Raw genomic sequence first — 22,220 nt, 5'->3', positions numbered from 1 at the left:
TAATTGATACCACATGTTTAGAAAATAAAAAATTAACGTAATTACAATGTGGAAAAGTCAAAACTTTTCGAGCTTTCCTTATTTTTTATAAAAGGAGGACGGAAGACTCGCCGCCTCAAATGCTTCCACAAAACAAAACAACAACAAAAAAAAAAGAGAAAAGAAAAGAAAAAAGAGAGAGGAGAAAACTCGTGCAACATGGCAGAACCAACTCAGCCGCTTCTGACCGATTCGAACTCGTCATCACCAAGATCTTTCGACGACACAATCGAGAGTTACATTGGAAGCTTTGGGTGGGCTCAGTTTCTTCAAGCCGCTTTAGTCTCATTCTCCGGTGTTTTCGACGCTCAACAAACTTTCATCTCTGTGTTCACAGACTCCGAACCCACGTGGCACTGCACCGACTCAGACTCGATCTGCCATGAATCCATCTCCAACATCTGTATCCTCCCCAAAACAGCATGGTCTTGGGATTACTCTCCTCACGTCTCTGTTATATCCGAATGGGGTCTCCAATGCGCCGGCTCTTTCGTCAAGGGCTTACCGGAGAGTTCTTTCTTCGTCGGATGTTTAATCGGAGGTTTGGTTCTCTCAACACTTGCTGATTCTTCCTTGGGTCGTAAAAACATGTTGTTTCTCTCGTGTCTCGTTATGGCGATATCAACGATGCTAACCGTTTTCTCACCAAACATTTGGGTTTACGCTGTTCTTCGATTCGTTAATGGATTCGGTCGAGCGACGATAGGGACATGTGCCCTCGTGCTTTCGACGGAATTGGTTGGGAAGAAATGGCGAGGACGAGTCGGAATCATGAGTTTCTTCGGATTCATGCTTGGATTTTTGTCTCTTCCGTTGATGGCTTACATAAACAGAGGAAGTTCGTGGAGGATTCTCTATGTATGGACGTCGATTCCGACAATAATCTACTGCGTTCTTGTTCGTTTTTTCGTTTGTGAGTCTCCGAGGTGGCTTTTTGTTAGAGGTCGTAAAGAAGAAGCTATTTCGATTCTCAAAAGGGTTGCTTCGATTCCGTCGACTGATGTAAACATTGGTGGTGCAATATCTATGAGCTTTTCGAGCTTACCATTTGAAGATGAGGAAGAGAAGCCTAATAATGTTAACATCTTCACGACCATGAAGGTGTTGGTAGAGAAAAGATGGGCGCTTAAGAGATTATCCGCAGTAATGGCCATTGCGTTCGGGATTGGTTTGGTCTATTACGGGATGCCTTTAGCGTTGTCGAATCTTGATTTCAACATCTATTTAAGTGCAGCGTTTAATGCCTTGATGGATTTACCAGCGAACCTCATCACTCTTTTCCTAGTTGATAAACTCAGTAGGAGAAACGCGCTTATCGGATTTACTGCTTTAGGTGGAGTCTCTAGCGTTCTCATATTTGCGTTACAGAATATGAGAATCGGAAACCATGGGGCGCTACAGCTGGCGTTAGAGCTAATCTCTTACTTTAGTGCGTGTTCCGCTTTTAACATGGAGATGATATACACAATCGAGTTGTTTCCAACATGTGTGAGAAACTCGGCTATCGCAATGGCTAGACAGGCTTTGGTGCTTGGTGGGGTTTTCAGCCCTATTATGGTAGCAGCTGGTCGGAAAAACGCGTTCTGGTCGTTCGGGTTGTTCGGTCTTGCTATAGCTTTGTTGGGATTGTTTGCAGTTGGATTGCCAGAGACTAGAGGGAGTGATCTATGTGACACTATGGACGAGGAAGAGTGCAAAGATCGACGGAGTAAAGTCGCCATTGATAGTGTGATTGCATGATATGATGAAGAGTTTGAAAACGCGTGCATGTGAATTTAATGTAGATTTAGTTTAGTATTTCTCGCTTGATTACATTAAGACTTACCACATTTCTTTTCTTTTGGTTAGTTAAAAGGTGTTTCTTCCAAGAATGAGCAATCAAAGCACCACTCTTATGAATCTATCTCATTTTACAGTTTAGAGAGTGTAACACAAGGATTTCTTGAATAATCATGTAATTCAAAATTTTGACTCCTTGGGGTATTGATGCTGATGGTTAAAAGTTTGGTTGTTTGATTTTTGATAGAGATAATTGTGTTTATGCTTTATACTGCACTAATTTTGGCATGTTGTGTAGATGTTCATATATTCGTTCCAATCGAAAGATAGTAAATTCAGAAAAAACAAAAAAGAAAAGAAAAAAGATAGTAAATTCATTGGGGTTGTTGGTAGTTGGCTGTGTGGTAGTTGAATGGGAAGAACAAAACCATACATTTTTGTACACTGGTTTCGTAGATGTGCTTCATTGGTTTCAATCAACTTTCAATGAATGAGATAAAATCTAGTAACTCAACACATCTGATTTTGCAAGGTTATTGTTTGAGACCCTTAAAAAGAACATTCCGATTTTCAAAAATTGGCCCATCCATAAGCCCTTTTTCAGGCCCAACTAAATGGTCTCGTACTTCACAAACCCAAAACTCGTGTATATAAATGGATTTATTAACTTTAAGCCCACACAAACTAACGAATGATGAGCTGGCAAGTCACGTGCTCCATGGACCCATCACTTCCCATTACCCAACCGGTACGGAGGTGGTTTTGTTTCTTCCTCCTACTTCAACTCTTGGGTAATAATAATAATAATAATTAGATGAACCAAAAAAATATTAGAAAAAAAGGGAAGAAAATCTGAAACCAAAAAAAACGAGAAGGGAAGGCAAAAAAGGAGTCGAAGAACCTTTCGCGCTCTGACGAAATTCATTACTTACACTGATTTATACTTTTGTCTTCCTCTCTCTCAATTATCTCCTCAAACGCCACAAGATCCTTAAGGCCTCGCACGGATCTCTCTACGATCAATCGCCGCGGCTCATGACGCAGTCGCCTGTTCAACCGCCTCCGCCGCTTCCCGCTCCGCCGCATTCCGCCGGCGGTGGTGTAATAAGAGGGGATGTACAGGTTAGGTGCGCAGGCTGTCGCGTGATTCTGAGAGTGAAGACCGGCGTTGTGGAGTTCTCGTGTCCGACTTGTCAACTTCCCCAAATGTTGCCGCCGGAGCTTCTTTCTAGGGCACGGCCGCAGTTTCCGCAGTCTCAACAACAACCACCACCGCCTCAACCGCAGCCGATTCAGACGCTTCCGCCACCGATTCAACAGCAGCTTAAGCCTCTTAATTTACCTAGGCCTCCGGTTCCGGCACATGGAATCGATCCGACGAAGATGCAATTGCCTTGCGCTAACTGTCAGGCTATCCTCAATGTGCCTCATGGACTCACTCGGTTCTCGTGTCCTCAGTGCCATGTCGAGCTCGCTGTTGATGTCTCCAAGCTTAATCGGTCTTTAACTGCTCCTCAATCTCATCCTAATCCTCCTACTCCTACTCCTGCTCCGCCTCCGCCTCCTCCCGAAGAAGTCAATGAGGTTTTTCTCCTATCAATCTTATCCCAAATTTATATGTTCACGAACAAATTTTGAATTATCCATGTGTTGTTGGTTGTTTTACGTTTGGTGTTTCATTCTAGTTTCGGGTGATAGAATTGTGGATCTGAAACTCTCTCTAAATGGTGTTTGGATTTGCTGGTCCAAGAGTAGTAGTAGTAGCTTCATAACTAACAGCTCTATAGCTTCTTCATCCTTGGATCATATTTTTATGTTGGACATGTTTCCTAATAATCCTCGCTGTTTCGTTGGCCCAAAACTAGGAAGCTATTGAAGTGGAGAGAGAAGAAGATGAAGGTGGAACCGCAGGAGAAACCTTTATGGATTATGTGAGTGCCTCATCTTGATCAGTCGTTTTGGTCATCTTTTTCGTCTGTTTCATGTTTTTGATGATAAATTTGTTTCTTTGCGAAGCGTCCCCCAAAACTTTCCATCGGACCTCCTCATCCTGATCCTATTGTGGAAACATCATCTCTATCTGCAGTGCAACCCCCAGAGCCCACTTATGATCTCAAAATTAAGGAAGAGCTCGAAAGGTCAAAGGCTTTATCGTGTTTGCAGATTGAGACATTAGTTTACGCTTGTCAGGTTACTTTTAAATGGCAAAAAGTTTGGTTGATGGCCTTAAAAGTGTCTTGTACCTGTATGACAATGATGTTTTTTTTTATTATAGAGGCATCTCCAGCACCTTGCTGATGGTACCAGAGCAGGCTTTTTTGTTGGAGATGGTGCTGGTGTGGGAAAAGGGAGAACAATTGCCGGGTTGATTTGGGAAAACTGGAAACATGGAAGGAGGAAAGCTTTGTAAGTCTTGTAAATTTTAAGATACTTCTGTGCCAATTACATCCTTGATAAGATATTGTTAACTCATTTCAATCTGGCTTATGATCATACTACATTTGCATAATTGTGTCTACAGTGTCCTTTTTTGGTCTTTTAGTCTTAGATAACTTAAAGTAGGATGGGTTCTAATAATATTTGCTCCTTTTCCTCTATGATTTACATAGGTGGATTTCTATTGGCTCAGACTTGAAGTATGATGCAAGAAGGGACTTGGATGATGTGGGTGCCACATGCGTTGGAGGTATTATCTTGATTTTGGCTGTAAATTAAGTTTGTAATTTGTTTATTTTCTTGGGTCACAAGTGCTTCATATGTTATACATAATTACATATAGCTGATGCTATAAATTGTTTTCTGGCTCATGGTTGAATAGAAATTTTTGAAAGTGGATGGTATAGAGTAGACTGGATCAGAATGAGATTCTAAATTGACTCATGCTGTAATGTTACGATGTAGAGTATACATGTATTTATAGAGAACTTAAATTATTTACTGATAAAGGTTATGGCTCTCTGAACTTTGTTTATGGTGTCGTCATACCTAGAGAATGTTATGGATAGCTGATGTTTGTGTAGTTCATGAAAACTTCAGGTAAATTAAAGTTGGACCGTAACTTTAGAATAGTCCAATTGGATATTTGATTCTTAATAGTCTCATTATATCCTTTATAGGTTTGAGCTTAGAATTTTAATAGAATATTAAGACATGGAAAAATATGACAGATCAATGGAACCATGTCGATGGATAAGTTCAGTCAAGTGAACAAATGTCCAGTCTGATGATCATTTCTGTGTTTTGTCTGCAACTAAATAACGATATGTTTTACGTGCAGTGAATCCTTTGAACAAGCTACCCTATTCTAAGCTTGACTCAAAAAATGTCGGTATTAAAGAAGGAGTGGTATTCTTAACATACAATAGCCTCATTGCTTCCTCTGAGAAGGGCCGTTCTCGTTTACAGCAGCTTGTTCAATGGTGTGGACCAGAATTTGATGGTCTATTGATCTTTGATGAGGTAGCAATTCTATGAATGATGTATATTAAGTTCTTTGCGTTAAAATTCTCATCCCCCTTTTTTTGTGAATTGAACAATTTGAGTATGCCCTGTCGTGTTAAGTTGCTTGATCACTGGTTTTATCAATTTTGAGCCAAGCTCTAATCATTAGTACGTTGTGCAGCTACTAATTGTTTTTCCTTTTTTGTAGTGCCATAAAGCGAAAAATTTGGTACCTGAAGCTGGGAGTCAGCCGACACGCATCGGGCAGGCAGTTGTTGACATTCAGGTCTGCTACTTGAAACTGAATGTTCTTATCAGTGTTGGTTTTAATATTGCTCTTGGCTCTGAAGAGTGAAAGATTAGATACTTCGATTTGTCTTTTCGTGTTGTACTTCTTCTCAGTTGCAGATAATACAGTGTATATTTTAGTTTCGAATGCTTAATTTGTGGTTAGTGACTTAGCGTCTTCTAGTTGACTCTAAATTATGAATTCTGGAAAAATAGGATAAGATCCCTCAAGCACGTGTTCTTTATTGCTCGGCTACTGGTGCATCAGAACCACGAAACATGGGTTATATGGTCAGGCTTGGTCTTTGGGGAGCTGGAACAAGTTTCAGTGATTTTAACAAATTTCTAGGTTGGTTTTCTTTTCTACTCCTGTTGAATTTTTTTTTTTTTTTTTTTTTTTAACATTTGGATTAGTAAAGTTCTATCTTATAATTCGATAAACATGAATTCATTAAGTGTCAGGTTTTAGCTTCTGTCTAGAGCATATACAAAATATTCCATTAAATGAAGTTTGACCGCATTCTTAATTCTAATAATTACGTCGCTTCTCTTACTCTGCCTTATGCATTGCATAAACCTTTGTGCAGGTGCCCTTGATAAAGGTGGGACAGGGGCGTTGGAATTGGTTGCCATGGACATGAAAGCGAGGTTTTACAAGCCGTGTCATACTATTTAGCTATTCGCACTAATCATAATTCATTCTAACACCCTTTCTATGTAATAGGGGGATGTATGTATGCCGAACCCTGAGTTACAAAGGGGCTGAGTTTGACATTGTTGAAGCTCGTTTAGAAGCAGGAATGGAGGTAAATCATCTTCTATTTCATATTATATTGCTTGATTGCTGCTCAGATCTTAATTGACTATCTAGCTCTATTATCAAGTAAATGTCGTGTAAGCTCAATAAAGTTGTATACATGAAGGGTAGGGGGTCTCCGAGGAAGCTTGAATCAAGCTCTTACATTAATTTCAGCTGGCTTTATTGTATATAATTTCCAATGGTGCTTTGATACTTTTTGGCAAGCAAGTTAATTTTTTGAGTGTTCCCCTGTTTATAGTTTAGAGATCCCTGTCGAAAAATGAAAAGCAGGGCTTTTGTGCTGTATTACTTTCTTTCTTCTGTAGGCAATGTACAACAAGTCTGCAGAATTTTGGGCAGAGCTACGGATAGAGTTGTTGTCAGCAAGTGCTTTTCTCCCTAACGAGAAACCAAATTCTAGTCAGTTGTGGAGATTATACTGGTCAAGCCACCAGGTATAATCTTATCAGAAGCAAAAGTTAGACAGTGTTATTACTGTTGCTGGTTGATCAATCTATTTCATGTATGTTACTGCAGCGTTTCTTTAGACACCTGTGTATGTCAGCTAAAGTCCCTGTAACTGTGAGGTTAGCGAAGAAAGCCTTGTCAACAAACAAGTGTGTGGTTATTGGCCTTCAGAGTACTGGAGAGGCTCGAACCGAAGAGGCTGTAAATAAATATGTGTGTTTCTCCTCATACTACTTTTGGAAAAAATATTAAATATCCTTTTTTGATTCCATCTAACTAATGTCTACGTGATTGATAATCTTTTCCCCCTTTTTTCGTGCCACAGGGTCTTGAGCTTGATGATTTTGTCTCGGGACCTCGAGAGCTCTTGTTGAAATTTGTCGAAGAGAATTATCCCTTACCTGAGCAGCCTGAACCTCTGTCAGGTAACTTAATTCTCTCTGTAAGAGGTTTTGCTTTTAAATCCCTGGTGGTTTTTATATTCTGTTCATAGTAGGCCTCTTTTGAACTTTTACAGAGGATGATAGTGTCAAGGAACTTCAGAGGAAGAGGCATTCAGCTTCACCTGGTGTTTCAATTAGAGGGAGAGTAAGAAAGATGGCAAAGTGGAAACCAGATAGTGATAATGAAAGTGATTTGGAGTCTGAAGGTTGGTTTCCTAGTGAAAACATGTCTTCTGGTACATACTGAACAGACACAATATTGATGCTTAGGCTGTAGTGAAAAAAGTATATGGGAAGTTTTGAATGTAGTTCTTTAAGCATCGCAAAACGTATCTATTAAACTGGAAATCTACGCAGCAGCTAATAAGCTTATTAACTTTTCCCCTATGTATTAGTATTACTATATATCTCCAATATTGGAAATTGCTTAAGGGATGACCTTATTATGTTTTGGTACAAGTATTATCCTCAGATCTCCTAGTCTTTGTATTTGCACCATCTTGGTCTGTTTCTTCAATCAATCGAATTTTATATCCTCAAGGTCTGTACATTCTTCTAATCAGTAGTGTTTTCAATGCAGCTGACTCTGCTGACGATTCTAATGATTCTGATGATGAATTCCAGATATGTCAGATATGCAGTGGGGAAGATGTACTTTACTTTAACTTGGATAGCTTGATTTCTGTTGAGGGTTAAGAGATTTTAATAACTTGTCTTGTGATGAAACTAGGAAAGGAAGAAGTTGCTCCATTGTTCTGAATGTGACAAGCTTTTTCATCCAGACTGTGTGGTTCCTCCAGTTATAGACTTACCATCTGAAGCGTGGATTTGCTATTCTTGCAAGGAAAAGACAGAGGAATACATTCAAGCAAGACGTCTTTACATTGCTGAATTGCAGAAAAGGTCTATACACTGAAATAGCAGCTTGTGTGTTGTCAGAAGCAAATTATTAGATTCTTTTGAAGAATGGTTATCCATTTTGTTTCTTCTTAGGTATGAAGCAGCGTTGGAACGAAAAGCAAAGATCATAGAGATCATCCGTTCTCTGAATCTTCCAAACAATCCTTTGGATGACATTGTCGATCAGGTAACCATCATTTATACGTCTCTGTTTTTTCTCAGGTATGAAGCAGCTCATGGTTATACATGAGTCTCCTTTATTTTTAGGGTATACCGCTAGTGGTATCTATGAATCATTTATTCAAGTTTCGGCATTTAGGTGTGCGTTGATTGTAGTATCCAAAGGCTTAATTGTGTGGTTAAATTAACTTCTCAAAACTTTAGAATGTGCCTAAATTGCTGTGCTTTATATGTACTAATGCAGCTTGGAGGCCCTGACAAAGTTGCAGAAATAACAGGCAGGCGAGGTATGCTTGTAAGAGCATCTAATGGGAAAGGTGTTACATATCAAGCAAGAAACACGTAAGCTTTAAATCTCTCTCTCTAGTTCATTCTTAGTACCTTTAACTTATTCAACACTAGTAATTTGCTTTTCATCCTTGTGCTTCTTGGCTCTAGAAAGGATATTACAATGGAAATGGTCAACATGCACGAGAAGCAACTATTTATGGATGGTAAAAAGTTGGTTGCCATTATTTCTGAGGCTGGGTCAGCTGGTGTTTCGTTGCAAGCAGATAGAAGGGCAGTAAATCAGGTGTGTCGAGTTTATTTCCTACTAAATTAAATTTTGTCTTTTTTGCGTATTCTTATTGTACTGTAGATCTAAGTACATTGTCAAAGATGGCCTCAGAGGACTTCACATTTCCACTTTGGGGGTATTAGTTGATTTGGATTTTTTTTATATGTGTCTGTAGAAAAGAAGGGTTCACTTGACATTAGAGCTTCCCTGGAGTGCTGATCGTGCAATTCAGCAATTTGGAAGAACTCACCGGTCGAATCAGACATCTGCACCTGAATATAGGTTGAATGACAACCCTTGTGTGTTTAGTTTTGTATCCGTCCAATAGCAAAAGTATGTTGTTGAAGTTGATAGATCTTTTGTTTTGGCCCTGTCAGGCTGCTCTTCACAAATCTTGGTGGGGAACGCCGCTTTGCCTCTATTGTTGCAAAGAGACTAGAAACACTTGGTGCTTTAACACAGGGAGACCGCAGGAAAGTCATGCACCTTTCTTAGTTGTTAGTCTTTTGGCTTGTTATTGCTTAAAACCTTGCCAGGTGTTTTGTCTCAAAATATGGTGTGGTGTACTGCAGGGCTGGGCCCTCCGGGCCTTCTTTGAGTGCGTATAATTATGATAGTAACTTTGGTAAAAAATCCTTGATGGTGATGTATCGAGGCATAATGGAGCAGGTATTCCTCATAAAACCCTGTAGTCTCTTAACTCCTTAATTTTGCTTCTTCAGTATTTAGGAACAATGATAACGGATAAAGCGTGAAATATAGTATGACTTAATTTTCAGGAGAAACTACCTGTTGTTCCTCCTGGATGCTCGATTGATGAACCCGAAACAGTTAAAGAGTTTTTGACCAAGGCAAGGGCTGCTCTTGTTGCGGTTGGAATTGTTAGGGACAGTGTTCTGGGTAAGCTTTGCTCGTAATTTCATTTTTCTGTACAGATTTTAAATTCTATTTGTAGTAATCTCCTATTTACTTTTCTTCATTAATGATACAGCCAATGGGAAAGATGTTGGAAAGTTTTCAGGACGTATTATTGATTCTGACATGCATGATGTTGGACGATTTTTGAATCGCCTCTTGGGATTGCCACCTGATATCCAGAATAGGTATTATGCGTCAATTGGAAATTGCACTATGTAACTTACCTTTCCTTTTAAAAGCAACTTCTGTTTGAATTAATGCTTTCTATTCTTGTGCTGTACAGGCTGTTTGAATTGTTTACTAGTATATTAGACGTTCTTGTACATAATGCTCGGATCGAAGGAAGTTTTGACTCAGGAATTGTGGATATGAAAGCTAATAGTGTTGAGCTGCTGAGCACTCCAAAGGTTGATGATATGTCTTACTTGATTATTGGTTCTTAGTGTATTTGTGCTACTAATATTTGAATTTTTCAGACCGTCCATGTTGATCAAATGTCTGGTGCCTCAACTATGCTCTTTACTTTTACTCTAGATCGTGGTGTAACATGGGAGGTACTATCTTTCACTCTTGGTAAAATTAGTCGTATTTCACTACAATCAAATCTTGATTTGATCCGTGTCCCAGTCTGCGAGTTCAATGCTAGAGGGAAAGAGAAGGGACGGCCTTGGTTCAGCTAATGATGGCTTTTTTGAATCTAAAAGAGAATGGTTAGGAAGAAGGCACTTCATATTAGCATTTGAGAGGTAAATCATTATCCTAGCAAATCTTTGGATAATGCGGTCCTTTAAACAAACAAATATTAAAATATTAATTACACTTATCAAAATCTCATTGCTGGATTTGTCTTGGATTTCCAGTGCGGCTTCTGGGTTGTTTAAGATTGTCCGTCCTGCTGTAGGAGAGTCGATCAGGTATCTACACCATTGGCAGAACTTTTACATTTCATTTTTCTGACTAGAAAAACTGGTCTTAACTATTGTTTATTTTTTCCAGGGAGATGTCTCTTTCAGAGTTGAAAACTAAATACCGAAAACTCTCATCTCTGGAGAAGGCTCGTACTGGTTGGGAGGACGAGTACGAAGTTTCATCAAAACAGGTATGCTTCCCCAACCAAAAATAAAGTTCAGAGTACATAGAACCGAAGCAGAAAAATAGATTAGCACAGAATCATCGCCTCTAGGCTCATAAGTTATAACCATTGATATAGCATTGTGCATTGAATGAGTTTCTATCTGAGTACAGTGTATGCATGGACCCAAGTGTAAGCTAGGCGAGTATTGCACGGTTGGACGTAGAATACAGGAAGTAAACGTTGTGGGTGGCCTCATTCTTCCCATTTGGGGAACCATTGAGAAAGCTCTCTCCAAACAAGTAACAAAGACCATTCCAAGAATTTCTGAGACTCTCTCTTAGTGTTGGCATGGAAACTTATCTGTATTTGGATCTTTTGCAGGCCCGCCACAGCCACAAGAGAATTCGAGTTATACGCATAGAGACTACGACGGATAATCAGCGGATAGTGGGCCTCTCCATCCCTAATGCAGCTGTAGAAACTGTTTTACAAGGTATTGCGAGCTTTTCTCATGTATTCTGATCTTGGGACATCATATGAGAAATCCGACAAGAATACAGAATGGTGTTATTTTGACAATCATTGATTTGTGTCTTTTTGTTTCCGCAGATTTAGCATGGGTTCAAGAGATCGATGATTAAGACAACGATTATTTATAAGAAGCATACACCCTCAAAGCTCCACAACCAAGTTCCCATGCCTATTTGTATTTTTCTTTATTTAAAAAGAGAGGAAAAAGACACTTGACTTTCATTTTTGTGTATATCACATGACAAATTGGCAAGAAGATACATAGATGTAATATTATTTATCTAACAAGATTCATTCTTACGTTCGTTAAAACGTTTTCTTATAGATGTGCAGAATTAACAAGAAAAGAATTAACAAAAAAGAATTTCACAACCCACATAATAATTCTCAAAAAAACAAGAAGAATTTTTAGTGTTTCAAAGAACACAACACACATAACTTGTAAATTACATAAATGCCATGAAACAACAAAAAAAAAAAACAGGCTTATTTTCCAACAAGAAACTTCAATCAATCAACGGGTCGTTGTAACAAGCATTCAATAAAACCTCTGTTTTCAACATATGAAAGGTGCATTTGCATAACCATCATGGCAATACAAACCTGGCTGCTGAGTAAACCCTTGCTTCTTCAATGCTTTCCTTGCCCTCGTAACCATTTCTCTGTTTGATATCTCACCGTCTGTCTCCTCCAATATCTTCTGTATCGAATTGCTCATCGCTCCATAAGCCTCAGTTGGTTTACCCGCTGGAGTCGCATCCGCAGAGGTCTGATCGGTTTGGCAACCGCTGATCAGTATCCCGCTGTCTGGAAGCGGAACCGAGCCTCTGGATCCACCAGCATAAACCTCTTCTTTACTCCCAACGTGTGTCTGCATCGCGGGTTTCACATAGTCTTCATCGTTTAGTTTACCCTCAAGAAACCCTGAAGCCAATTTCCCAAGCATTCCCATTAATCCACCTTCTTCTCCATTTCCTGCTTGAAGCTTACCTAAGATCACTTTCATGAACTTCTTCACTTTCGGGCTCGAATCATCACCAAACGCATCAAAAAGGCTTGGCCTGATTTTCCCAACTTCGATATTATCGTTCCCTGTTTGCTGCTTGAGGATGTCAATCAAGGTCTGCAGAGGAAGAGATTTGTCTTTGGCATGGATCCTTTCTCCGTCTTCCAGCTCAATCTCCTTAGTCTCGATTTCTTCCGCCTCATCTTCATCCTTCTTGTCCCCTCCAATGTGAAACCCTCGAGACTCGATGGCGCCTTCCACTTTGCTGCGCAAGAACTTCCTAAACCCGAATCTTGAAGAAGATTCTTCGGATTCATCTTCGTCCTCGGCCTCTTTCTTAGTGCTCTCTCCAATCTGCTCCTTGGCTTCATCGATAAGGCCACCACTGTGACAAGAGTCTGAAATGATTGTCATTCTGCAACCTTGAGGAACTTTGTCCACAAGATCTCTGAAATCATCATCTGGAAACAACAAAATTACATCAGCAAAGCTCCATGGACAAATTCCAAAGTCAGATACCAAGAATATACTCGCTTAAAGATTCCTTAATTTCGTTTGATCCTACTTTATTTCTCAAATCCATCACAAAAACAAAGACAATATTAAAAATTGTACAAAAATCCAAACTTTTTATCATCGGATCGGAGAGCAGAACGTCAAATCAATCACAAGAGAAAAAAAGAGAGATAAAGTTGAAAAAGTCTCCGTTTGTTTAAACTGACCAGTAATCAGATTCATGTCGCAAGGAACAATACACTCGTCGAAACCAGTGTCATCGTCTTCCCCAGTCTCAGCCGGCAACCTCGTACCGTGTCCACTGTAATGAACGACAAGAACGTCGCCGGATTCCGCAGATCCGACGAGATCAGCAAGCGCCCGGCGGATGTTCTTGCCAGTGGGCTGAGTAGAGGATTCATCGGTGTCGATGAGAACGGTGATGTTCTCCTCGGAGAAGCCGTACCGTTCGACGAGACATTTGTACATACGACGAACATCGTTGACGCATCCCCGTAACTCCGCCTTGGTTCCTGGGTAATTGATCCCAATAAGCACCGCCTTTTTCGCCATTGACAAAAAGATCTGATAGACAAAACTCTGAATCTGATCGGGTTATCTGTCAGCGATCCAATAGCTTCTTATTCCGACAAAAAGTTTGAGATCGATCATAAATTTATATTTTACTTTTGGCTAAGATTATCATTCATTGACGCGTTTCCACGAATTGGAATGTATGATGATGATCTGACGTGGCATTGAATTTGTTTGATTTTTTTCTTGTCACGTTATTACACGACGACTAGTCACAGACTCACAGAAACTAATCAGGTATAAGCCCAACAAGAGGCCTAGTTTCGGCCCAACTTATAAACGGCGCCGTTTATTTAACACACCTTGGACCATCTCAGATCGATCTGATTCTTCTTAGATAAACATCTCTTTATCATGTTATATTTAATTCGGATGACAAAAAAAAAAAAAAACATCTCTTTATCATCGCCTCAGGCAATGGAGTTGAAATTCTTCAACTCATTAAACCGATCATCATTCATGTTCTCTCTTTAGTACCTTTTTGATATAAATCTTGTGAGCAAAAGAAATGATTCTTTGCAAACGTAATATATCAGAAAAGGAAAAAAAAAAAAAAACAAAGTCATCGAAGAAGAGGAAACAACCAAAACGAAATTTCCTTTTTAGTTAGATTGAGATTATTAGTAAATGGAAATCGGATCTAATTTAGTTTTTCTCTATAATATCAAACAAAAATATAGGATCTCTTTTTGTTACAAATACTAAAAACCCCAACGGTTAAATTAATAAAAAAAGTATATCAAATCATCATTTAATGAAGCAAAGATACTCTTAAGAAAAAAAGGAAATAAACCAAGGCTCCTTCTTTGCTTATAAATACAGTCTCACGCATTCTCATTCTCTTCAAATTCTCTCTATTCACCTTCTTCTTCTTTTTCTTCTCCGAGAAACGAAAAACAAAAAAAATCAATCAATCATCTTTCTCTTCTATTTCTCTTTTCAATACCTGATCGCCGATGATGATCCATATAAGACTCGACATTGAAGTAAACAGTGATTTCGAGTTCATCATCTCAGATTCGTGACTGATTGAATAACTTCTCCCACATCCTCTCTGTCTTGACCCAATCGAGGATGATTTACCGGCGGAGAAGGAAGATAAGAAGAGATCGGGGGCAGTGAAAGCGAGGATCACCTAAGAAGGTTTTGATTGTCTCGATGGAGAAGGAGAATTTGCGAGCCAAATTGAGATTCCGCAGAGACCTACGTAGGGTTCTGGAGATGGACGAAGAGATGAGAGTGAAGAAGATCAACTTTTCAGGCGGTGGATTGGGATGTCATCAACGACACAACTACACGGTGGGCTCACATTTCGAATGGGCTTTTTGTATGGGCTACCAAATCCAACATGGTACTACTTTATTCATTCTTTTTTTCTCTTTTTTTTTAAAAAATTATTTTAAGTAAAACTAATGTTTCACTAAAAATTATTTTAAGTAAAATTAAACTTTAAGCAATTGATATTTTTTTAACTAAAATCATGTTAATTTCACTAAAACTTTTAAAAGTTTAGTTTATGTGTTAAATTTTACACACGTCGAAAACTAACCGCGCCTAGGCATCCCGTCCTTAGTTGGTCCGTAAGCTTTGGTGTTCGAAGTTCGGCATGTTTTCACGTTATATAGATTTAACACTTAAACTTAATTTTAAAAATAATAGTGATTTTGACTTAAAAATTTAAAACTTTTGAACACTTTAAGAAAATAATGTTTTTAACTAAAATCACTTTAATTTCACTAAAGTTTTTTTAAAATTAGTTTAAGTATTAAATTTTACACACGTCGAAAACTAACCGCGCCTATGTATCCCGTCCTTAGTTGGTCCTTAAGCTTTGGTGTTCATAGTTCGGCATGTTTTCACGTTATATAGATTTAACATTTAAACTCATTTTAAAAAATAATAGTGATTTTAACTAAAATTTTTTAAAAATATAACACTTAAACTTTAAGAAAGTAATATTTTTAACTAAAACCATGTTCACTATGTTAAATTCCACTATTATTTTTTAAAATTAGTTTAAGTGTTAAATTTTTAAAAAATCGAAAACTAACTGCGCCTAGGCATCCTGTCCTTAGTTGGTCCGTAAGGTTTGGTGTTCGAAGTTCGGCATGTTTTCACGTAATATAGATTTAACACTTGAACTAATTTTTAAAAAATAATAGTGATTTTGACTAAAATTTAAAATAAATTTAACACTGAAACTTTAAGAAAATAATGTTTTTAACTAAAATCATGTGAATTTCTCTAAAACTTTTGAAAAATTAGTTTTAATTGTAAAATTTGAAACATGTCAAAAATTAATCGAGTCTATGTATAGTATGTATCATGTCCTTAGTTGGTCTATAAGCTTTGGTGTTCGAAGTTTGACATGTTTTCACGTAATATAGATTTAACAGTTAAACTCATTTAAAAAAAAATAATAGTGAGTTTTACTAAAATTTAAGACAAATTTAACACTTAAACTTTAAGAAAATAATGTTTTTAACTAAAACAATGTTAATTTCACTTAAACTTTTTAAAAAGTTTAAGTGTTAAATTTTAAACACATTGAAAACTAATCGAGGCTAGGCATCTTGTTCTTAGTTGGTTCATAAGTTTTGATGTTTGAAGTTCAACAAGTTTTCACGTAATATAGATTTAACATTTACACTAATTTTTGAAAAAATAATAATGATTTTAACTAAAATTCTTTTAATTTCACTAAAATTGAAAACAAATTTAACACTTAAACTTTAAGAAAATAATGTTTTTAACTAAAACCATTTTAATTTCACTATTTTTTTAAAAAAATTAGTTTAATTCACTAATATTCTTTTAATTTCATTAAAATTTAAAATAAATTAAGGTAAAAAAAATTAACAACTTAAACTAAAAGTCTAAAACTATGTTAATTACAATCAATTTTTTGAATAAATAAAATGTTTTCTTTTTCAAACTACTTTAAGTGTGAAATTTTAAACACAATTGAAAACAAACTGAAACAACATAAACAAACAAATCACATAACTTATTCAACAAGAATGTTTTTGAACCAAAATACAATCCTTAACAAATAAACGGAGCATTCACAAAGCTATCATTGCAATATAGTCCTGGTCGTTGAGAGAAGCCCTGTTTCTTAAGAAGCTTCCTTGCCTTCAAACAAGTTCTTTGTATGTAATCTTACCCTTTGTCTCCTCGAGTATGATCTGCACAACATTGGTGAAGGCTCCATAAGCCATTTCAGGATGACCTTGAGGACTCGCGTCTGCAGAAGTTTGATCTGTTTGGCAACCACTAATCAAAACACCATTATCCGCAAGAGAACCATTGCTCGCACCTGCATAGACCTCTTGCTTGTTCCCAACATGTGTCTGCATCGCGGGTTTCACATACTCTTCATCATCGTTTAGTTTATGCTCAAGAAACTCTTGAGCTAGTTTCCCAAACATTCCCAATACCCCACCTTCAGTTTTACCTTCTTGCATCTTTGTTAGAATCACTTTCATGAACTTCTTAACCTTTGGGGATGCATCGTCTCCAAACACATTGAAAAGGGTTGGTCTGATTTCCCCTACTTTGATTTTATCGTTACCTGTTTTTTGCTTGAGGATATCGATTAGAGTTTGTAGAGGCAGAGATTTGTTTACGACATGGACTTTTGCACCATCTTCTAGTTCAATCTCTTTAGTCTTGTTTTTTTCTTTCTCATCTTTGTGGTGAGGAATGTGGATCACTCGAGTTTCCAATGCTTCTTCCACAGCTTCACGCGCAAAGCCTTTGATTCCAAGTCCTGAAGAGCCTTCAGATTTTTTCTTTGGCTTCTTCTTCGTGCTCTCTCCTATCTGTTCTTTAGCTTCATCGATGAGACCACCACTGTGACAAGAGTCTGAGATGATTGTAATGTGTGCTTCCTTTGGTACCTTGTCCACAAGATCTCTGAACTCATCATCTGAGAATATATGAAAAAGAGTGAATTTGAAACAATATATGAAAGCAAAAAAATCTTCTTGAAATGAAGAAACAATCAATGAGTAAGGTTAATTGATTTTGACCAAATGGATGAAAACATAATTCCCCTGAATCTAACAATTTTCAATATATAATTTCGATCAAACTGATTGTACAAATGAGAACCTTATGCTCAAGTAAACAAGGTAAAAACAGAGATGTTAACTAGAGTTAAATGTGAATCATCTCTGGTCAAGTTAAACATTTCTAGGAGCACAAGGAGCTGGCCAAGGAAGGACAATTTGTCTCTATGTGAATTCAAACTAAAGGAGCGTTTGTGGGAAAATCCAAAGCGTGTAAAGAGAAGGGTCTTTTGGGGTTTTGGTGGCTACACTAGGTTTGAAGTTTTCTCTCATATATGAAGACATGAGATAGAGGTGAAGAAGTGTGAGAGCAGAGCACAATGTAGATCTATGGAGAGAGAATGAAAGGGGGTTTTAGAAACAAGAAAGTGTAAGCTTTGGGTAGTTTCTTAAGAAGTCAAATGATGAGAGACAGTGAATCTTAGCTAGTTAAGAGCTTTAGATAATCACTTGTATCATTTGTAAACACCTTCTTCTTCATAGTGGAGTTGAGGATCTATCGATCCTAACCGGACGTAGTGGCTCGTTAATTAATGCCGTGAACCGGGTTAACAAATCCTTTGTGTGCTCCTCTTCTTCCTTCTCTTGCTATGTTTATTCTCTTCTTCTTCTTCTCCATTAAATGCTTTATTTGTGTATGTGTGTTCATGATGACAAAGCATGAAGCTTTGAGGTGTAGAGAGGTTAAAAACCTCTACACTGATAAACAAAAAGTTGAACATCTAACCAAAAAACAGGACAAAGGTCAAAAAAGTCAATGTCAAAATTAATTACGACTTACCGGTGATAAGATTCATATCACAAGGAACAATACACTCATCATATCCAGTATCATCGTCTTCTCCAGTCTCCGCCGGCAACCTCGTCCCGTGTCCACTGTAATGGACGACAAGAACATCGCCGGATTTAGCAGACTCAACTAGATTCAACAACGCCCTTCGAATATTCTTCCCTGTAGGTTTGGTGGAAGAGTCGTCAGTGTCAATCAGCTCAGTGATGTTTCTCTCGGAGAATCCAAACCGATCGACGAGACATTTGTGCACCCTCCGGACATCGTTGACGCAGCCCCGTAGCTCCGCCTTGGTCCCAGGGTAATTGATTCCAATCAACACAGCTTTCTTCGCCATTAAAGATATCTCAAAAGGTCTAAGTTACAAATTTTTTATTTTGATCGTGAGCTGTTACATTTCGGTCTTCATGCTTTTATACTATAATGTTTATTACTATTAAAATAAAGAAGCCTTAATAAGGTTGCCAACAATTTTTTTTTTAAAAGTCTCTAATTAATAACAAAACTGTAATAATAAATATATGTTTATTTAGTCATAACTTCCATTCCATATATATCTGTTGGAAACTTTGAATACATTTTTATCTAACTGTAGTCAATTACATAAAAAAAATTCTTGGATAAAATAATTATATTAAAATTAGGATGAAATTATATTCTAATTCAAATATTAAAAACTCTAGCCGTTTAGAAAATAAGAAAACGTCTATGGCTTGTCCAATTTTCCAACCAAAGCTAAAACGTACAAGTTTAGATTGTGAAGAAATAGAATGAAAAGAATCTTACGTATCTTCATACCAAATAATTACTCTAATGTCGCTTGTTATTGTTTAGGGGCTTTTGCAAAAATGCCACTTTTTCAATGCCACTTTTCAAAGATACCTCTTTTTAAAAACCTTATAAAAAATGCTCTTAAAAATATAAGATTTACCCAAATATGTATATAATATTATTAAAACATACACAAACTACATTTCTATGTATCTAAAATCTTATAAATACTTTATAAATACCTTATAAATGCATTTTAAATACCTTTAAAAACCTTTAAAATATCTTGTAAAACCTTTGAAAAACCTTAAAAATCTTTTAAAATAACTTGTAAAACCTTTAAAAACACCTTATAAAACCTTATAAATACTTGGATCGAGTTTTCAAGTAGTAGTTACAATCCATAAGTACCTTATAAACCTAATAAAACTTTATAAAAATTTCAGATTTAAAAAGGGGCATTTTTGAAAATAGAATCTAAAAGGAGCATTTTTGAAAAGGGACACACCAAAAGAGGTATTTTTAACAATTTTGCTATTGTTTATAGCCTCTCCTGATGGCACACATAATCCCACGTTGTAATCAATAATTGCTCAATGCCTCAATTACATATTATCAAATCATATATCATCGCATTCGCATGCTTAGGCGCTTAGCACGTCGCTTTTTACAAATCAGTTCCATATCAAAATATTATTATGGAAAATAACGGTTTTGTTTCTTGTACCGTAAGGTAAGTACATTAATATAGGGATAAACCATTGATTAATTTTACCACGATTTTAAAAAATGTATGAGCAAGAATTAAAATTTTAAACCATGCAATGAACAAACAAACAGCACTTGGGATATAAATATTCAAATCAAGGTTACAACAACACACAAATTATAAAACTTATTCCACACGAACCAAATCAACAAACAACAAAAACCTCCCAAATTAATCAACATATAAACTGAGCATTGACATAAGTATCATTGCAATACAGTCCCGGTCGTTGATCAAAGCCCTGTTTCTTAAGAAGCTTCCTAGCCTTCAAAACAAGATCTTTGTTACTAATCTTACCTTTAGTTTCCCCAATTATAATCTGTATAGCATTGGTTAGTGCTCCATAAGCCAATTCCGGGTGACCCGGTGGGCTTGCGTCTGCAGAAGTTTGATCAGTTTGGCAACCACTGATCAGTATACCGTTATCAGGAAGTGCACCATTGATAGCACCTGCATACACCTCTTGGATCGTGGGTTTCACATCGTCGTTAAGCTTCTGCTCAAGAAACTCTTGAGCTAAACTCTCAATTGCAGTAGTCGTCTCTTGTAGGTTGCTTAGAATCACATTCATGAACTTCTTCACCTTTGGACTTGAATCTTCTCCAAACATATCGAAAAGGGTTGTCCTGATTTTCCCCACTTCGATATCATCGTTGCCCGTCTCTTGCTTCAGCATATCAATCAAAGTATCCAATGGCAGAGACCTTTTTCCCACTTCAATTATCTCTGCTTCTGTCTCCTTGTTGATCGCTGAAGAGTCTCCATAGTCTTTCTTCTTCTTCGTGCTCTCTCCTATCTGCTCTTTGGCTTCATCTATGAGACCACCACTGTGACAAGAGTCAGAGATTATTGTAATGGGACAATCCTTTGGCACCATCTCTACAAGATCCCTGAAATCATCATCTGTAAAACAGAGTCATCTTAAAAGATTAATAATCAGGGTAGCAAAATCTCTCTCAGTATATCTCAGGATACACGCAAATGTTATCTATAGCATCTTAATTCAAAACTTTGACACACATGCAAGCACAATAACCCCAAAAGTTTCCACATAATCCACTAGTTTTCAACACGAATTTCCGGTTTTGTGGTAACATAACTACTGGTAAAGGAAAAGTTCAAATTGTTACGTAAACAGGAAAAATTAAAAGTCAACTTTAGTTTATGTTTTCACTAACCGGTGATGAGATTCATATCGGAAGGAACAATACACTCATCGTAACCAGTATCATCGTCTTCTCCAGTTTCAGCGGGTAACCTAGTCCCGTGTCCACTGTAATGGACGAAGAGAACGTCACCCGGTTTAGCCGGTTCAACGAGATCCAACAACGCCTGTCTGATGTTCTTACCGGTCGGTTTGATCGAAGTACTATCAGTATCAATCAACATTTTGATGTTCGTCTCGGAGAATCCGTACCGTTCAACGAGGGTTATACGCATCCGACGGACATCGTTGACGCAGCCTCGTAGCTCTGCCTTGGTTCCCACGTAGTTGATCCCAATCAGTAAAGCTTTCTTGGCCATTGTTGATATTTCAAACTCTGCTTGACAATATTTTCCTGATCGTGAGATGATTCATCCTTCATGGGTTTTATAATCATCTTTTTATTATTTAACTAATGAAACCTAGTGTTTTTTTGTATGACTTTTTTTCTGTCGCGTTTTTGTTTGACATTAAAAAAAAAAACTTGAGAGGATATTGGAAAAAAATATAAGCTCTGATTTTATCAATCTTCTTCTTTAAATTTCCAGGTAATTGGAAATTTGTTAAATTTATTACAAATTGTGTTTCGTATGTAAATAATTTATATTAATTTTGGTTGCATTCCATGTAATCACGTTTATAAATTTGAATAACCATACGTCAAACAACCTAACTTGAACACAAACATTAGATAGAGCCATAGAGACAACAAGTTCTATTCCTAAAATCCGTACGAAACTTAGATAAGCTTATAAGAAATAGTCCAAAATATATTTAATAATTTTGTACAACTAATCAATTTAAAATAATAAAGAAAAGGACAATTCTTGTTATTTTATAGTTACTCCCTTTCTTGAGAGCGCAAACAATCTCACGTTATAAGCACGTCGCTTTTGTCGCGCCAATCAGCCAATTATTATGGCTTGATTATTGATTCCTTCTATCTCAAGTCAACTGGACTAAGTCTCTAGGTCTTAATTAATTTCCTTGTATCAGAAGTTGATGGAACTTACACACAAACTAGTTTTTATCTAATATATTTAACAAGACAAAATATCTAAATCCAACTATCCTTGTTTCGATATACAATATACATAT

General features: G+C 37.2%; 5 protein-coding genes and 1 long non-coding RNA gene across 6 annotated transcripts; 3 read left to right on the top strand and 3 right to left on the bottom strand.

The window, feature by feature from the left end:
* The first annotated feature begins 70 nt into the window (after nucleotides 1-70).
* On the top strand, nucleotides 71-2,041 carry LOC9325304 (organic cation/carnitine transporter 2). Its single transcript, XM_002889195.2, has one exon. It carries the CDS (start codon nucleotides 199-201, stop codon nucleotides 1,777-1,779), a length of 1,581 nt encoding a protein of 526 aa, XP_002889241.1. The 5' UTR covers nucleotides 71-198; the 3' UTR covers nucleotides 1,780-2,041.
* Nucleotides 2,042-2,635: 594 nt separating this feature from the next.
* Nucleotides 2,636-11,720, top strand: LOC9323846 (protein FORGETTER 1). Its single transcript, XM_021010119.1, has 32 exons — nucleotides 2,636-3,402; nucleotides 3,684-3,749; nucleotides 3,835-4,008; nucleotides 4,094-4,224; nucleotides 4,428-4,504; nucleotides 5,096-5,277; nucleotides 5,468-5,545; nucleotides 5,764-5,896; nucleotides 6,135-6,195; nucleotides 6,272-6,353; nucleotides 6,673-6,801; nucleotides 6,884-7,027; nucleotides 7,140-7,239; nucleotides 7,332-7,463; nucleotides 7,838-7,908; nucleotides 7,988-8,160; nucleotides 8,251-8,344; nucleotides 8,582-8,679; nucleotides 8,776-8,911; nucleotides 9,072-9,178; nucleotides 9,274-9,369; nucleotides 9,469-9,565; nucleotides 9,676-9,796; nucleotides 9,888-9,999; nucleotides 10,098-10,221; nucleotides 10,291-10,368; nucleotides 10,442-10,560; nucleotides 10,675-10,728; nucleotides 10,811-10,913; nucleotides 11,060-11,188; nucleotides 11,271-11,382; nucleotides 11,499-11,720. Exons 1-32 carry the CDS (start codon nucleotides 2,854-2,856, stop codon nucleotides 11,528-11,530), a joined length of 3,894 nt encoding a protein of 1,297 aa, XP_020865778.1. The 5' UTR covers nucleotides 2,636-2,853; the 3' UTR covers nucleotides 11,531-11,720.
* Nucleotides 11,721-11,770: 50 nt separating this feature from the next.
* On the bottom strand, nucleotides 11,771-13,730 carry LOC9323845 (metacaspase-4). Its single transcript, XM_002887735.2, has 2 exons — nucleotides 13,149-13,730; nucleotides 11,771-12,887 (listed from the first exon to the last, which is right to left on the bottom strand). Exons 1-2 carry the CDS (start codon nucleotides 13,492-13,494, stop codon nucleotides 11,977-11,979), a joined length of 1,257 nt encoding a protein of 418 aa, XP_002887781.1. The 5' UTR covers nucleotides 13,495-13,730; the 3' UTR covers nucleotides 11,771-11,976.
* Nucleotides 13,731-14,680: 950 nt separating this feature from the next.
* On the top strand, nucleotides 14,681-18,144 carry LOC110224280. The gene is made up of 2 exons (XR_002328955.1): nucleotides 14,681-14,866; nucleotides 17,703-18,144. It is a non-coding gene; the product is annotated as an uncharacterized LOC110224280 (long non-coding RNA).
* Nucleotides 16,561-18,818, bottom strand: LOC9323844 (metacaspase-5). Its single transcript, XM_002887734.2, has 2 exons — nucleotides 18,370-18,818; nucleotides 16,561-17,446 (listed from the first exon to the last, which is right to left on the bottom strand). The coding sequence occupies exons 1-2, from the start codon at nucleotides 18,713-18,715 to the stop codon at nucleotides 16,653-16,655; spliced, it is 1,140 nt and encodes a 379-aa protein (XP_002887780.1). The 5' UTR covers nucleotides 18,716-18,818; the 3' UTR covers nucleotides 16,561-16,652.
* Nucleotides 18,819-19,974: 1,156 nt separating this feature from the next.
* LOC9323843 (metacaspase-6) lies at nucleotides 19,975-21,509 on the bottom strand. Its single transcript, XM_002887733.2, has 2 exons — nucleotides 21,097-21,509; nucleotides 19,975-20,821 (listed from the first exon to the last, which is right to left on the bottom strand). The coding sequence occupies exons 1-2, from the start codon at nucleotides 21,440-21,442 to the stop codon at nucleotides 20,094-20,096; spliced, it is 1,074 nt and encodes a 357-aa protein (XP_002887779.1). The 5' UTR covers nucleotides 21,443-21,509; the 3' UTR covers nucleotides 19,975-20,093.
* Between the last annotated feature and the right edge of the window lie 711 nt (nucleotides 21,510-22,220).

The sequence above is a fragment of the Arabidopsis lyrata genome (assembly GCF_000004255.2).
Source record: "Arabidopsis lyrata subsp. lyrata unplaced genomic scaffold ARALYscaffold_2, whole genome shotgun sequence".
In the NCBI taxonomy this organism is placed as follows: domain Eukaryota; kingdom Viridiplantae; phylum Streptophyta; class Magnoliopsida; order Brassicales; family Brassicaceae; genus Arabidopsis; species Arabidopsis lyrata.
Note: the sequence above shows the minus strand (reverse complement) of the source record. Positions and strands in the feature narration are given on the sequence as shown.